This window comes from Amia ocellicauda, chromosome 19, assembly GCF_036373705.1.
Source record: "Amia ocellicauda isolate fAmiCal2 chromosome 19, fAmiCal2.hap1, whole genome shotgun sequence".
NCBI lineage: Eukaryota > Metazoa > Chordata > Actinopteri > Amiiformes > Amiidae > Amia > Amia ocellicauda.
Window position 1 is genome coordinate 11,727,253 of NC_089868.1, and position 14,400 is coordinate 11,741,652.

General features: G+C 39.2%; 2 protein-coding genes across 3 annotated transcripts in view; both read right to left on the reverse strand.

Annotated features, from left to right (window-relative positions):
- Window positions 1–2,151: 2,151 nt before the first annotated feature.
- On the reverse strand, window positions 2,152–8,533 carry bcl10 (BCL10 immune signaling adaptor). Its single transcript, XM_066691657.1, has 3 exons — window positions 8,181–8,533; window positions 6,569–6,857; window positions 2,152–6,415 (listed from the first exon to the last, which is right to left on the reverse strand). Exons 1-3 carry the CDS (start codon window positions 8,229–8,231, stop codon window positions 6,021–6,023), a joined length of 735 nt encoding a protein of 244 aa, XP_066547754.1. The 5' UTR covers window positions 8,232–8,533; the 3' UTR covers window positions 2,152–6,020.
- A 2,012-nt stretch (window positions 8,534–10,545) lies between these two features.
- ddah1 (dimethylarginine dimethylaminohydrolase 1) overlaps window positions 10,546–14,400 on the reverse strand; it is an 80,764-nt gene continuing 76,909 nt past the window's right edge. For both annotated transcript variants that reach the window (XM_066692642.1, XM_066692641.1), the window contains exon 6: window positions 10,546–12,923. In XM_066692642.1, the coding sequence (XP_066548739.1) occupies window positions 12,807–12,923 (117 nt within the window). In that variant the 3' untranslated portion in view covers window positions 10,546–12,806. The remainder of the gene's footprint in view (window positions 12,924–14,400) is intronic.

Genomic DNA, 14,400 nt, shown 5'->3' on the forward strand with positions numbered 1-14,400 from the left:
AAAGCTCCGCGCTTGCTCGTTCCTTCCAACGACATTTTTGCGTTGGTGAAGTGTAGAGGGAGACGAATCGAGTCACGGATACTCATTAAAATAATCTATTTCTGTAGATCTTTGTTTGGTATGTATTGTATTGTTGGTCGTTTAATCTGGAGTTTATGTAGCTGTGAGCCAATACAATAAACGTCTGATTTCCAGTGACGTCATTTTGACCACTAGAAACCAGTTTGACCTTTCAGATACATACATTATGCAAATCCATTTATATCATTTTGCAGTGGTTAGTAGGCCCCAGAAAGCATAGTGGTGGTAAAACAGTTGTCTGCTCTGCTGTGTACTTGTATCTTTGTGCAGCAGACTGGCAAATGCTCAAACAATTTTTCAGCAATAATGTATTTTCAAGCACTTCATTACTGCATCCTGAAACAAGACCTCTGAAGGTGTGCTGTGGTATCTGGCACCAAGACGTTAGCAGCAGATCCTTTAAGTCCTGTAAGTTGCGAGGTGGGGCCTCCATGGATCGGACTTGTTTGTCCAGCACATCCCACAGACGCTCGATTGGATTGAGATCTGGGGAATTTGGAGGCCACGTCAACACCTTGAACTCGTGATTCATCAGACCAGGCCACCTTCTTCCATTGCTCTGTGGTCCAGTTCTGATGCTCACCTGCCCATCGTAGGCGCTTTGGGCAGTGGACAGGGGTCAGCATGGGCACCCTGACTGGTCTGCGGCTACGCAGCCCCATACGCAACAAACTGCGATGCACTGTGTGTTCTGACACCTTTCTATCAGAACCAGCATTAACTTTTTCAGCAATTTGAGCTACAGTAGCTCGTCTGTTGGATCGGACCACACAGGCCAGCCTTCGCTCCCCACGTGCATCAATGAGCCTTGGCTGCCCATGACCCTGTCGCCGGTTCACCGCTTTTCCTTCCTTGGACCACTTTTGATAGGTACTGACCACTGCAGACCGGGAACACCCCACAAGAGCTGCAGTTTTGGAGATGCTCTGACCCAGTCGTCTAGCCATCACAATTTGGCCCTCGTCAGTCGCTCAGATCCTTACGCTTGCCCATTTTTCCTGCTTCTAACACATCAACTTTGAGGACAAAATGTTCATTTGCTGCCTAATATATCCCACCCACTGACAGGTGCCATGATAACGAGATTATCAGTGTTATTCACTTCACCTGTCAGTGGTCATAATGTTATGGCTGATCGGTGTAAATGTCCCTTTGTCAAATGACCAGGGACATGGCAATGAAATATCCGATTTATTTAGGAGGACTGGTATGAATTCATAAAAGTACGCAACCCACAACAATCATGTCAGTGATGGATTATGTATCAATCTTTTACATTACTTTCTCCAGGGTGACTTACAGGCGTGACAAAATACACTTCAAATGATCTACATAATACAGTACATTACAATGAATACAAAATACAACAAACAGTAATATACAGTATATAATATGAAGTACAAAATGCAGTGCAGTGGGTAGATCAGACATAATTATCAGCATTACAGCTAACATTTATGATGATTTATTAATTAACCGGAGATGAAGACAAATGTTATAAAATTAGTAACGGCAAACACATAAATAGACTAATGCATTATATGCCTTTATGTGATGTAGCCATCTCAGTGTAATGGGACTAATTTTGGCAGTGGAATTAATGTATTTCCGTGTTAAACTAAAGGCTACTTTAAAATCCTGTCTCACTCTCAGTGTCCTGGTGAACACATAGCCCTGTGGTCACAGAAGAAGCTGCTGCAGGGAAGACAAATCCCAAGCATGCTCTTTAGAAGTAGTCTTTTCTGCTAACCAGAAAGTGTTAAACCGCCACATCCTGAAACACAAAAGAGCTCTCCTTTGGGGTATTTGCAGTAGTTTTAAAAGTTATTAAAATCATACAATGTAACAGAAAAAAACAATCACAGATACTTTACTTGTTTACACGCCAAGTAACACATGAGTACAAATAAACCAATCATTTTAGGGTCTGTGCTAGTTCCCCTTGTTGTAACGCTCGAATATATACAAAGCTAATAGTCTTAGAGATACTAATCTCATATATCACTTTGTGCTGAACAGGAAGTTGAAAAATGCAACTAATAAGAAAAAAGACGGGTGTGACAAATCCTGTAGGAAACAAAAATAATTTACAAGCTTTATTGTGAAAGATTTTTACAATTTTTCATTAGTTCTGCAATGTATCGAGCAGAACATATTCAACAAACAATAGGAAGTACCTACTGAAGAATACATCAGGATAGATATGTGCTCCAACCGCATCTATAATTACTACATTTAAGGGTTAATCAATGCAATTGAGGTTGATCAGCTGAAAGTCTGGGGGATTTTCCTCGACTTTATGATTACTAACTGTCATTGAATATGGTGAATATTTAAAACCACAACACTGGCTTTCACAATTACTGAAGAACACCATCTGATTTCTTGGCTGTTTTCTGCTGTTACAATTAGCACACTAATTGCATGCATTGCATCTCCACCCTCTCTTATCCATAAAATGGGTGATTCTTTAAATAGGTTTACAACACGCATAGTAAACATTCTTCTGACTGATATTGGAAGGCAGTCGCAACATGTATGAATAACTGTGTGGCAGGCACTGAAAAATATGTATCATCTATTACAGGAGGGAAAAGTACCACAAGCAATTGGAAGTTCCCTTTCTAAAGCAAAGCGTATAATTTCAGGAATATGCATTACTCACTCTTTCAACAACACCGGGGAGAAGAATGTAATCTGCTGAGTTACGGGTGAGCAATCAGCAGAGCATGTATACTGTCTGGCATAATTTCAGTGAGCAAAACACCTGGAATGCGAGAACAGAGTTATTTTATTCTCAGGAAACTAACAGACAAGTTTATCTTTTCTTTAAAATCATTACACACTTTACTCCAGTATTCACAATCATTCCATTTAGTTTCAGACCCGATTGTCTTTATATATATTTTTGTGTACATTCAAAGGTAAAAAACAAAACAAAAAAAGTTAAGTACATTATATTTTGCAGTTTCAGTTGAACTTTTTAGATGGTTAAGTTTTTCCCCCTTTTTTAAGATGTGCAGTTATAATTTGGCATTTTCAGTTCCTTTAACAATTTCAGCGTCACATTGAAATGGATGATATTAGCTTTGTGAACCTCACTGCAGTCATTCTGCAACATACCACTTATGCAATATAGAAGAGATGTTGTCTGTAAAAAGGGGAAGTCTGGTCAAATATAAATACCTCCTTACACACATGAATACAGATATTTTTGAATGATCCCATTCTTACTTGGTGTGTAGAGTATGGACACCTTCACATTATTTGCTCACATGCTGCATGCTGGGAAATGATAAAGTGATCAAATGAAAGATGGTACATTCAAACTTACTCGCAAACCCACTGCAAATGTTACAGCCTCACAATGAACCACAGACCTGAAGCCACATTGGAAACAAGTATCAGTCAAGGTAAACAAACAGCACCATTTTTATTATTCTACATTCCTGCATCTCTTGCTCAAAGCATAAAACCTGATTCAAATTCAGCATTGCATAGTATTTATCAGTATGACAGTATCGAAAGACTTTATTTGAAAGCCCCAGGTTTATGTTCAGTAAAATAAAATATAAATGTGTGTATCTGGAGTGCACGCGAGAGAGACAGATACATTCACAGACATATATATTTATACATAATGCAATGCATAAGGAAAACATAAGATACCATTCATGTACAAAAATAATGATGGAAACTAAATATTCGAAATAAGTTCCTCTTATGTCTGAATCATTGTGACATTCTTCCTTCAGCATGCATAAGGATGAAAGAAAGCACAGACGACAGTGAAGACAGCACTCCTATCATAAATCTCATCTCGTAGCAGGAAATCTTGCCTGACAAAGACACATCGTGGGAGAGCAGGTTAACCAAATACCAGGCTAAACAAACATTTAGCGACTATTACAGACTTGGAATGATGGAAGGAGAACTGTCTGAGGAATGCACTCTTTGCACGTAAAAGCAACATTAAATGCATTAAAATGATAGTGTATATGTGATATTTACATATACACACACACACACACTATGAAGTAAAATTATTTCTCAGGTTAGCAGCTACAGAAGAACAATGGTATATGACTAAATCTCACGTGACCACCAGAGTATTCAAAAGTAGAATGATTCAAAGCAGCAGTATCACTCCGGATTGCTTTAATACCTTACTGACAACTGCTGTGTAACAAAAAATATATATTATCAGTTTTAACAAATCAACATGAATTACTTAAAAGACTGTGTAATGAACGAATATCATTTTAGGCATGACATGATTTTCGCCTGATCTGTTGTATGGTCAGCTTTATACAAATTAAGTTCAAATCTGCTCAATATATACTCTGTGCTTTGGGCTGACAATTGCACATATCAAATCCGGCATTGTGACGTAATAGCTCATACAGAATTATACTCCTTCAATTAACTGTCAGCAAAAAGAAATAGAATACAATAAAAAGCATGGCACCTTTGAAAATGAATACTGGAAATCCGAGCCTTAGTAACAACAGTGTAGATTTACACTATACTGAATAAAACATAACTAACAACTTGGTTATTGCAGCATACTAGTTTATACTTTCTCATTAAAATGTGTTCTCTTATCTTTTGAAAAATCCAAGAGAAGCTGCTACAGATGGTTTGAATTACCAAAAACCAATGATCCGGTTACAGAAAAGCTGAAACTGCTTTCTTGAAGACTGGGATGATATTCTGAAATACTTTATTGAAAAAAGGGCAATGGACATTACTCCATATATTTAAAACAAATGACAAAGAAATTAGTATTTTTTTAAAAATTAATGTTACGATGTAAAATTTTAAACCTGACATTTCAGCGTATTCGATATTCTTTCTATATAACATCACTTGAATAATTGTAATCCCTTTTCCGTTTCTTCCATTGAGTTCGGACAATATATACCTTTTTATTCTTAGTATTATTGGTCCAATACTAGTAATTTCTACTAGTACTTACGAATCATACTACGTCATGAAAATACTTAAATCTGAACAAAAAGTGGTTTACATAGCTTTTAAATGACTATTTCACATCCACCACTCTTCAGTTCCTGATTCCATCAGTTCTTTACAAAATTATGATTAGTTTACTCATTCTACATTGAATGTGCTCACACACATTTCCCCCCCTCTCCCGAATTCTGTCCTTGCATGTGGTGGTTGTGCATTTACTCCAGAGATTATTGCCCCCCCCTTCCATATTTAAAGAGTTCAAATGTTCCCACAGAGACTGCCTGGCCAGAGCGAACTCGTCTCAATCACACTGAGCCGAACCAAAGCTAACCTTTGCATTCCACGCGATACAAGAAACTCCTTTCCGGGGAATCGTCCCTGAGGTACGCTTGAAATCAAAAGCCAGTCGACGACTTTATTCCAGACTCACAAAACCACAATGAATAATGATCTTCTTCCACATGTGATAGGCATGGATTGACTCCCCAAATCCCACATGTATCACATTTAGAAAAGGCCAAAAAGAAGGCACCTGAAAAACGAAGGGCAGAGAAAATGACCAAGCCATGCCGCAGATACTGATATTTCGAGATGACAATTAAACTATCCGTAAACACTCCTATTGGCCAAATGTCCTTCTTGCTGTAACCGTGCTGATTTAATTTCCGAAAACTCATCGACAGACTTCACGTCAGCAACACGTTTAGGACTTGCTACATTTCCATCTCAATCTCCCTCCAGTGGTGTGCACGACAGTCATCTGAGGAGGTGGCCCCATGTTTACAACTTGGGGGTCCGTGGGAAGCAATTAAAACCACTACATGAGTCATGGCAAGGTACATTTTTTTCCTGAGGCAGTCTCTGTGAGAGCAGTCAAGCAGCGTTTAAAGATGCAGATCACCAGTCCCTGGGAAGTGGAAAGATATATATACTGGGAGGAGCAGTCGTGGGTGGGGGAGGGGAGTCTAGGAGTTCATGTATCTCGGAGACAGAGAACGAGAGCGAAGGGGCTGAAACTGGGCATCGTTGCTCCCCGTGCTCCCGCACGCTCCCTCTGGCTCGAGCTGCACCTCCTCGGGGAGCGGCGGGGCCCCAGGATCCCCGGGCTTGGGTAGGACAGACGTGGAGGACACAGTGACGCTGCTGCCGACCATGGAATCCCTCTCCTTGTGCGAATCACATGGGAGGTTCATCAGGCCCAGTGCCGTCGACGTGCCTGGGCTCCACTCCCCTTCAGGGTGGAATAGCAGGGTGGAATCTCGGCCCTTTTCGTAGTTGGAGTCATCAGAGAAAGTTCTGGAGAGGTCGTTGGTCATGCCCATGCACTTTGGCGGCTGGCATCCACTGCAGGAGGCTCCGGCTGCAAGGCAAGGCAAGAAACACAGCGTGAGACCAAAACCGCAATGATCTGGTCTCTCAGGTCCCTGCTAGTGGGTGCCTGAGGTGTTTTGTTGAGGTGTGAGAATTTGCTAAACAGAAAAAGAGGAAGAGAAAGGAGAAGAAATGTCCATACCTTTTATGGATTCGATTCGTTCGTTTTTCACTTTCTGAACTTCGTCTGTGATTTTGGTGATGATGAAATTCATAGATTTGCCCAGCTGGATGGATTCCACCAGGGCGTCCAGGCCTTTGGGATTCTCGGCCAAGTAGTCCAGCAGTTTGCCGGTCTTCTTCCTGTGGGTGGTCCTGCAGCTGATCTCCTCCGTGTCCTCCCGGGTCAGGATCTTCTTGGAGCGCAGGTAGTCGAAGTGTCTGTCAGCTATAATTTTGTCACACAGGTAAGGCCGGAGTCTCTCCAGAGCCTAAAAAAAAAAAAAAAAAAAAAATGACACGGAAGCCAGGCATTTGTTGAGTCAAGTCTGCTACGGTCTTCAAAAAATACTTTTTCCTTTTGCCAACATTTGTAAAACTACGTTTAGGCTAATCCCAAATCAAAATTACCCCCAGATTGCAATTGACAAACTTGTACCCTATCACCATTTTGTTCAGCCTATTAGTCGTACAAAGTGCCTTCCAGCAATTAATTAAACTACAACTGTGCACAGGTTTGTAAGGTCAAGGTTTTTAGCATCACAAATATCAAGACTTAACATTCGCGCTACAGGGACTAGACACATTTTCACTAAGGTGGCCACAGTTTTATGGTGGAGTCACATGTGTAGGAGTTTAAGGAGGGATGCTGGAATTAAAAGGCATGGGTCATCTCCAGGAATTAAGATCTGATTTGAATAGAAAAGCTTAACATTGGGAACCTCCCACACATGAAGTTAAACGCCCTATTCTGTTATCATTAAATGAACACATTGAATGGACCCACAACTTTTAAAATTAAAAGAAATAAAAAAATCGCATGAATATTTGTATAGCCCATAACTTCCACCTGTAGTTTCTGCAAGGAATATATGCACGACTTTATTCAATACGAGCAAAGGATGATCACTAATGTCTTTCACCCAGAGTCTGCACCGCGATGTGCTTTGCTATTGTGACTCATGCATGCTTCAGAAACCGTAGATTTGGTTCAGGATGGTAAACGTGTCATTTATTAACTGTATCACCTACACTTTGTGCTTCAGCGGCCATGCAGTGACAACACGTACTGTTGGATTTACATCAGCGAATAATTAACAATGGCAAACATAGTAGCCTGTGCACCTTGTTTGGTGCCAGACAAATATAAACGAATGCACTATTCCCCAGATCTCTTTGTGTGCAGAAACACTGGGCTACACTAATTGTATTGCATTGATTTCCTGTATTTGTACTTCCAATTAAAAAGGAGTACATTAGCAGAGACAGGCAGAGTCATTTACGCAGTATGTTACGCTGGATTATGGTTACGCATGAATTTCACTCCAGTTTCGCAGCAGATAACTATGAAGAATAACTTGACACCCAGAGAGAGAAGGAGAAACTAAACCTATTCAGTCAGCACACATTTCTGTGCAGGGTGTGCTGAACACATTGACTGTGCTTGCCTGACAGAAACCTCACTTGTATTTTCTCTTCGTGTGGATAAACCGCCTCCTGTCGCCTTTCATCCCGCACGTTTTAAAATGAGTTTTTAATCGCCCCGCATGACGACACTGCAACTCCTGAGCTTCAGAAAACATCGTAACACTTACTTCCTTTTTTATTTCTGCCATTTCATCTTCGGTGAGGTGTGGGACATCCATTGTAATACTTTAAGCGCGTCTTCCGGGGTGCCTTTCAATTTTACGCACAACCAGAGTTGCAGTTACTAAGTTTGCTAGAGTTGCCAAAACGTGACCGTGGCCCGCAAATAAATACGTTATCACTCTCGCACCCCCTCTCGATCTCCAAAAACTGTATTGGCTGATTGAATTCGTGGGTTTTCGTAGGCTTACATAGCAGTAAATGTGCTTCAAGCAAGACAGCGAAAGCCTGGGTATGTCAAGGTTTGCCCAAGAGAACTGTATCGGGCACTTCCTGGTTTCGCCGTGACGTCATAACACGTGGCAAGGGCAGGGGCGATGCACCAACAAGAAGATACCTAAATTCAGTACAAAATCACGGACTAATACAACAAATAATGCGTTGGCATACTCCAAGAAATACGTGTAAACGCACCTGACAAATATAATTAAACAAAGTTATGCAAATAGGCATACAAGTACAGTGAAAACATAACTACATGTGTTCAAATGTAACTACACAATTTGTCTACCTGGTAAATGAATCGATTCCAACAGTGGCAGTCTATAACGCCCTGGATGTTTTATAACACCAGTGACTCAAACAATATAAATATTCTATAACAAGTTCAAACTAAAACCTTATTGATGAATGTAGGATATGCACACATATATACACTGAGATTAGAACCAAACAGATTGCATTGGTCATTGCCATCTGTTTTTGTTTACGACCATATTTATTACTGTAAATTCAATTCAATATTTAGCTGTTTAAAACAATCTACATCATAGCTATATAAGTATTGTTGACTAATGAATGTTCACTGAAGACAAAACAATGCCTTGCTTCAAACAGAGTATGGCTTTGAAACCATTGTTGTATGACTGGAACAAAAACACAAATGAGCTCCCTGCCTGTACTATGTAGCACAACCATCACTAAAGAAACAAAAACAAGTTACGGCAGGACATTTATTATTATTATTATTATTATTATTATTATTATTATTATTATCATCATCATCATTATTGTCATTATTACTACTACTACTTTACCAAGTTTGTAAGTGTCAGTATGAGATGGCTGGTGGGTGCAATGGAACAAAATGAACCTGTAGATTAGCCAGGGTCATGCTAGCTTAATATTTCATTCACATCTCTTCAAGATGTTTCTGATCATATAAAGCACAGGTCTCTCACACTCAGAATGAAAGACAGTGCATTCAACAATGCAGCTAAAAATAAAATGCAATCAAAATAAATAACTCATGAAAAAAAGCAATAGTATCAAAACTTATTTTACTTATTATAAACAGTCACCCATCCTACAAATGCAATGTTAAGTGTCAACAAAACAGTGTCTGAAAAGGCGTCTCAAAGTGAAGTTTTGCAGCAGTTTACTAAGGGGAAGAAGTCCTCTAGGGTAGTGCTTTAAACCCCAGGGGATGAAACATTATGCAACCTGTTGCTAATTTGCTTTCCATTTCCTTCCTCATATTCATCTGAAATGAATCCTTTAAAATTATTGAACCATCATGAAGTACAGCAACAGAAAAGCCCACTGGACACCATCAAATCAAATGTGCAGACTTGCATTAGTAAGTTATTTTGCAATCTTATTTTTTCAGGGCAATTCTAAAGAACTGTTTTCATATTATTTTTCTCTGCCGTTTTCCTTATCTGAAGCATTCTTTTAAAGAGTGTTGGTACAGCACAGTTTTAAACAGCTCTGACAGATTTATGAAGTCTCAAATATTAAGTAGTTTAGTATTTTAAAACCAAGGCCATTTTGTTCCATGCCTTGTGGTATACGGTCTTTTTTTGTATTGTTGTTAGCTTAGAAGGACCAGATGTTGCCCAGTTCTGTTCTATCAGTGTAATTCAGCTTTTATTTCAGAGAACTATTCAAACATACTGTGCAATGAGCCAGTAACAACAACAACCTCTAATGCTTCACATGTTTGTGCCATAATTCTCCTCAGAACTGTAGTCCAATTGGCCTTCTTGCATCATAACATTATTTTCAGGGATTGAAACCTGAGTGTAATGTGATGCATCAGTTTTCAAAATCACTAAAGCCTCCTTGTTCTTCCAAACCTAGATCAGTTCTCCCTAAGATCCAACTGTGCTTACACCAAACCACTAGGTGGCACTCTGACACCAAAGTTTAGGCATCGTTAGGAGATTGTAATTGGTCAGTCTTATATAAAGTATATAACAGATAGGTATGAATTTTTAGTTTGCAGTATATGCTTACTGTTACATAGAGCAAATATGTATGCATCGCTTTTGTATTCTTAAAGCTGGTAAGATCAACAAAACAGGCAATAAATTAGGGATTGGATTGTAACTTTATTTAACAAAAGGGATGCGTCCTCCCAGACAGTCAGTATTTAAGATCAACAAAGAAGTTGTTAGTTGACACATCTGTATGCACTGATGTCTTTGGCACAAAACTAGGCAAACTAAACCATCTAAAAACAAACAATCCTGAGGAAGATCTAATTAAAACAGGTCACGGCACTGCTTACAAATACACAAAGTCACTGAGATCATGGATTTTTGAAACTCACTGTAATATGGTCATGCTTGTGAATGTACAGTTGGATGTGAAGTTATACTTTTTTTTTTTTTTTTTTGCAAAAGGGAATAGATTAGTCTGCTAGTCAGTCAGTGTCAGTCCTAAGGCAGTCCTTTCCCATTAGCTAAAAACCATGCCACATAAAACAACAGTTAAGATTCACATGTTGGCGTTTCATCCTATTGATATATTCTGCTGGCAACTTTTGATAAACTGATGCCCAAGAATTTTGTATCAATAGACTGAGATGCCAGGACACTAACTGTGTCTCGCACATCTGCTCAGTGTTTCTCTCCATGAGCTCTAGATGGGATACACAGCAAACTGTGGTATTATTGTTCTTTCTGCCAAACGTCTCCCGTAAAATATACAGCTCATGTCACAAATTACCATTTTTACTGCTGGCCCTCTTGAACCCGTGCCAAACTGTATGATATCATTATCATAAATTACACCAAAAATGTATGGAGCAAAAAGTAACTGGGACTGTTTACCAGCTAACAAGCTTCTTCCAAAATAATTCCTTCCACATTTCATCACCATAAAATTTGCAAATGGTACTGAACAGTCATCATAGTTTATAAGAAATATTAAGTTATAGATATTCAGAACATGTTTTCCTTCAGAGAGGAGATTTTGTATTGAGTTTCTGCTCTTCTCTATTTAATTGAAGTAATGGAAAAAAAATCTGATTTAACTAGTCATTATCACAGATCCATCTTGACAACAGTAAAACAAATGTTGTCCGTGAAATTTTAGAAATGTGTACGTTTCCGATTTGATGACCTGTGTTATTCTAAATTGATTTGTGGAAGTTGAGAAAAGTGTGCACGTCTGTTGGCGATTTTCTTTTCATCTTTTACTGGTCATGTTCAGATGGTGTAAACAAATATTCACGTACACCATACAAGTTATTTGCTCATATTGACACTGCCCAGGGGCCGATCTGAGTCTTTGATACTGATTTCAGGGCCCGCTCCGGTAATTCCTCCTTGTGTGCTGAAGGATAAACAGAACCAGTTATTACATGAGAGAAATATAGTGGCTCCAGTTTCCCAGGAAAATGTTTATCCTTACTGCTCTCCAATCCTGTCTGTTTTTTCTTATATAAAGAGAAACAAGACTACAGTCCTGTCAAATAAAGAGGTGGGTATCATCTATTTTAAAATATAATGATTTATCTAAAATAAATAATTCATGTTAAACATCAAAGTTTTTCTTCTTCCAGTTATTCACTATTATAGCTAGGAAGCACAGTGCAGTGGCACCTTTCAGGCAGTTTCACGGTCAGGTTACAAACTAGTAAAACAGAAAGCACTCGAAACAAACAGATAGGCGATGGCACAAAGAGAGATGGGAAACTGCGGTCTACAGAGGGACTTCCGCACTGATCTTTGATTGCCGTGGGAAGTGAAGTCTCTGCAGCTTCAGATCAGCTGGATGTAACAATTAGCACCACATCACAGCTGGGAATGAGAATTAACATTCTAGTTTGAGAAGATGCTGCATCGGTCTTGTAGAAGATACACTATTTCACAAATGTGTCTGCTACTGGAGAATTCCCCCTGCTTCTCAACAGCACTGGCACATATTACACATTAAAACTGGAATGCCTAATAGGCCAAAGTAGTCTAAACATCCAAGAAACAATACAATTATTAAAACAAGAACAATTTGATAGAAGTCTTCATCCATAGTCAGTGTTAATAAAGGGGTGGGGCTTTAAATCTGAGATTGTAATTAATTTGAATACAGTGATTCTGCTAATAGTCTTTATTTTTCTTCTTCAGAGCCTCAAGTGCATAGAAGTACTGTACATCTACTACATAGGACATTCAAAACTAATATGAAACCAATCAGTCCACCCTATTCATCAATATTTAGACAATCAGGAGCCCAGGAACTGACAAGCGGGGTTGAAAGCACAGGTATGGCTCAGATGGGCACGGGCCGCGGCACTGTACACCACCGTGACCTCATTGCCAGTCCGCTGGAGATGTCTGGGGTGTGGCTCAGATCTCCATTTTCTTGTTGATGAGAATAGAGCAACAGGTGAGGGCCCCGTCAGTTTTCTCTTTTTCTGCATTCATGACGGGTATCAACATGTGGTCCTTTAGCTTCTCAAAAACCTGCAGAAATGACAGGAAAGAAGGAAGGGGAGGGGGGGAATCTCAGTTTAATGACCAAGAACCGCACACAGCTGTTGAGCAATCCAGCAATTTGCATCCATTTTTTTTTCGTCAGAAAATGTAGTTTTCTTCACTAACTCCACAGACCTTCAATTTACCGTGTTTTGCTGTAGGTGTTAAGCAATATTTTGACAATCAGCGTTTTTTCATACATACTGTTTTTCTTAAAGAACTCTTATCCAATAAGATTGTGACCACTAATCACAGCGTATCGTGCATCCTAAGCGTTTTCTTGCAGGTCCTTCCCTAGAATACTCTTGGGTGTTAAGATGAATTATGGATGCATGATTATAAGTTTGATCAAAAGTACATAAGTATGTGATGCAAGTATTTTGCTGTTGCTCCAGCAATTAATATAAGATTACAGACCTGTCTCTTAAAAGTAAGACTGACAAACATGTTAAACCTGCAAACCTTCACTTATAATACATTGTATTTAATTACTGTAACCCTTGTATAAAACCATGAAGTAAATGAAGAAAAAATCTATCAATAAACAATACAAGTTTATTCCATACTTTATAGTATATAGTATAAAGTATATTTCATAATCTTTTATTAAAGAAAAAAGGGCAGGAGGGAATGGGGGTAGGGAGAATGTTACAACATCCCAAAAAAACGTATAAACCAATGTGTCATTTTATGGAGCCTCTCCAGCAACAACCAGTGTTTTCCTAAAACTGTTCCAAGACCGAACACTTTCACCGAGTGCTACGTCTCTGCAGCGATAGGGCAGCAAGCTGTAACTCCATGGATCCTGCTGCCATGATGTAAGGAACTCGGTTCTCACTAGAACTGTGCTTTGATGAAAACAATTTGGCTTCAAGGAAAATTTGGAAACCCTTTTTTGAAAGCTGCGCTATAACATTACTAAATCAAATCGCCTGATACTGCTGTTTTTACTGCTGCTTTTTTTATTTTTATGTTTTTATTTATTGTGGACTGTACTTCCAACTGAGATCCTATTACACAAGCTGAAATTTATAAGGTCTGCAGGACCGCAAAGTTTCTAAGACCTTTTGTCCAATGATTTAATTGATTTCCCTCTGAATCCTCTGAAAACAGCCCCCCAGCAAACAGAAAAGCAAGAAGGAAAATAATTTATGGTGAACTTTTACCTTGACATTACAGAAGTGGGACTGTTATATAACCTCAGTGCTAAAAATATCCCAGGGATTTCGGGTAAGAATGTTTTGTATTAAGGGGAACATCCAGAAATGCAAAGCCCCTCGATGCACCATGATAAATCTTCTTAGAGAACGTCAGGAACGAGGGGCTATGAATCCAGCCAGCACTCCAAACTCACAGCGGTCAATTTGTCATGCTATCAGATTAGTGCTTGTTTTCAAACTGGCCTCCTTGTGTGTGTAAGAAAGATTGTACTGGGATAGTGGGATGTTTGCAATGTAACAGGAAT

Bases quoted from the DNA above. Each gene is read 5' to 3' on its own strand.
- bcl10 (XM_066691657.1), bottom strand. From the start codon at position 8,231: ATGGATGTCCCACACCTCACCGAAGATGAAATGGCAGAAATAAAAAAG. The intron at 6,858-8,180 runs GTAAGTGTTACG...TTTTTTTTTTAG, and splicing joins TGGCAGAAATAAAAAAGGAA to GCTCTGGAGAGACTCCGGCC. The intron at 6,416-6,568 runs GTATGGACATTT...CTTGCCTTGCAG, and splicing joins ACGAATCGAATCCATAAAAG to CCGGAGCCTCCTGCAGTGGA.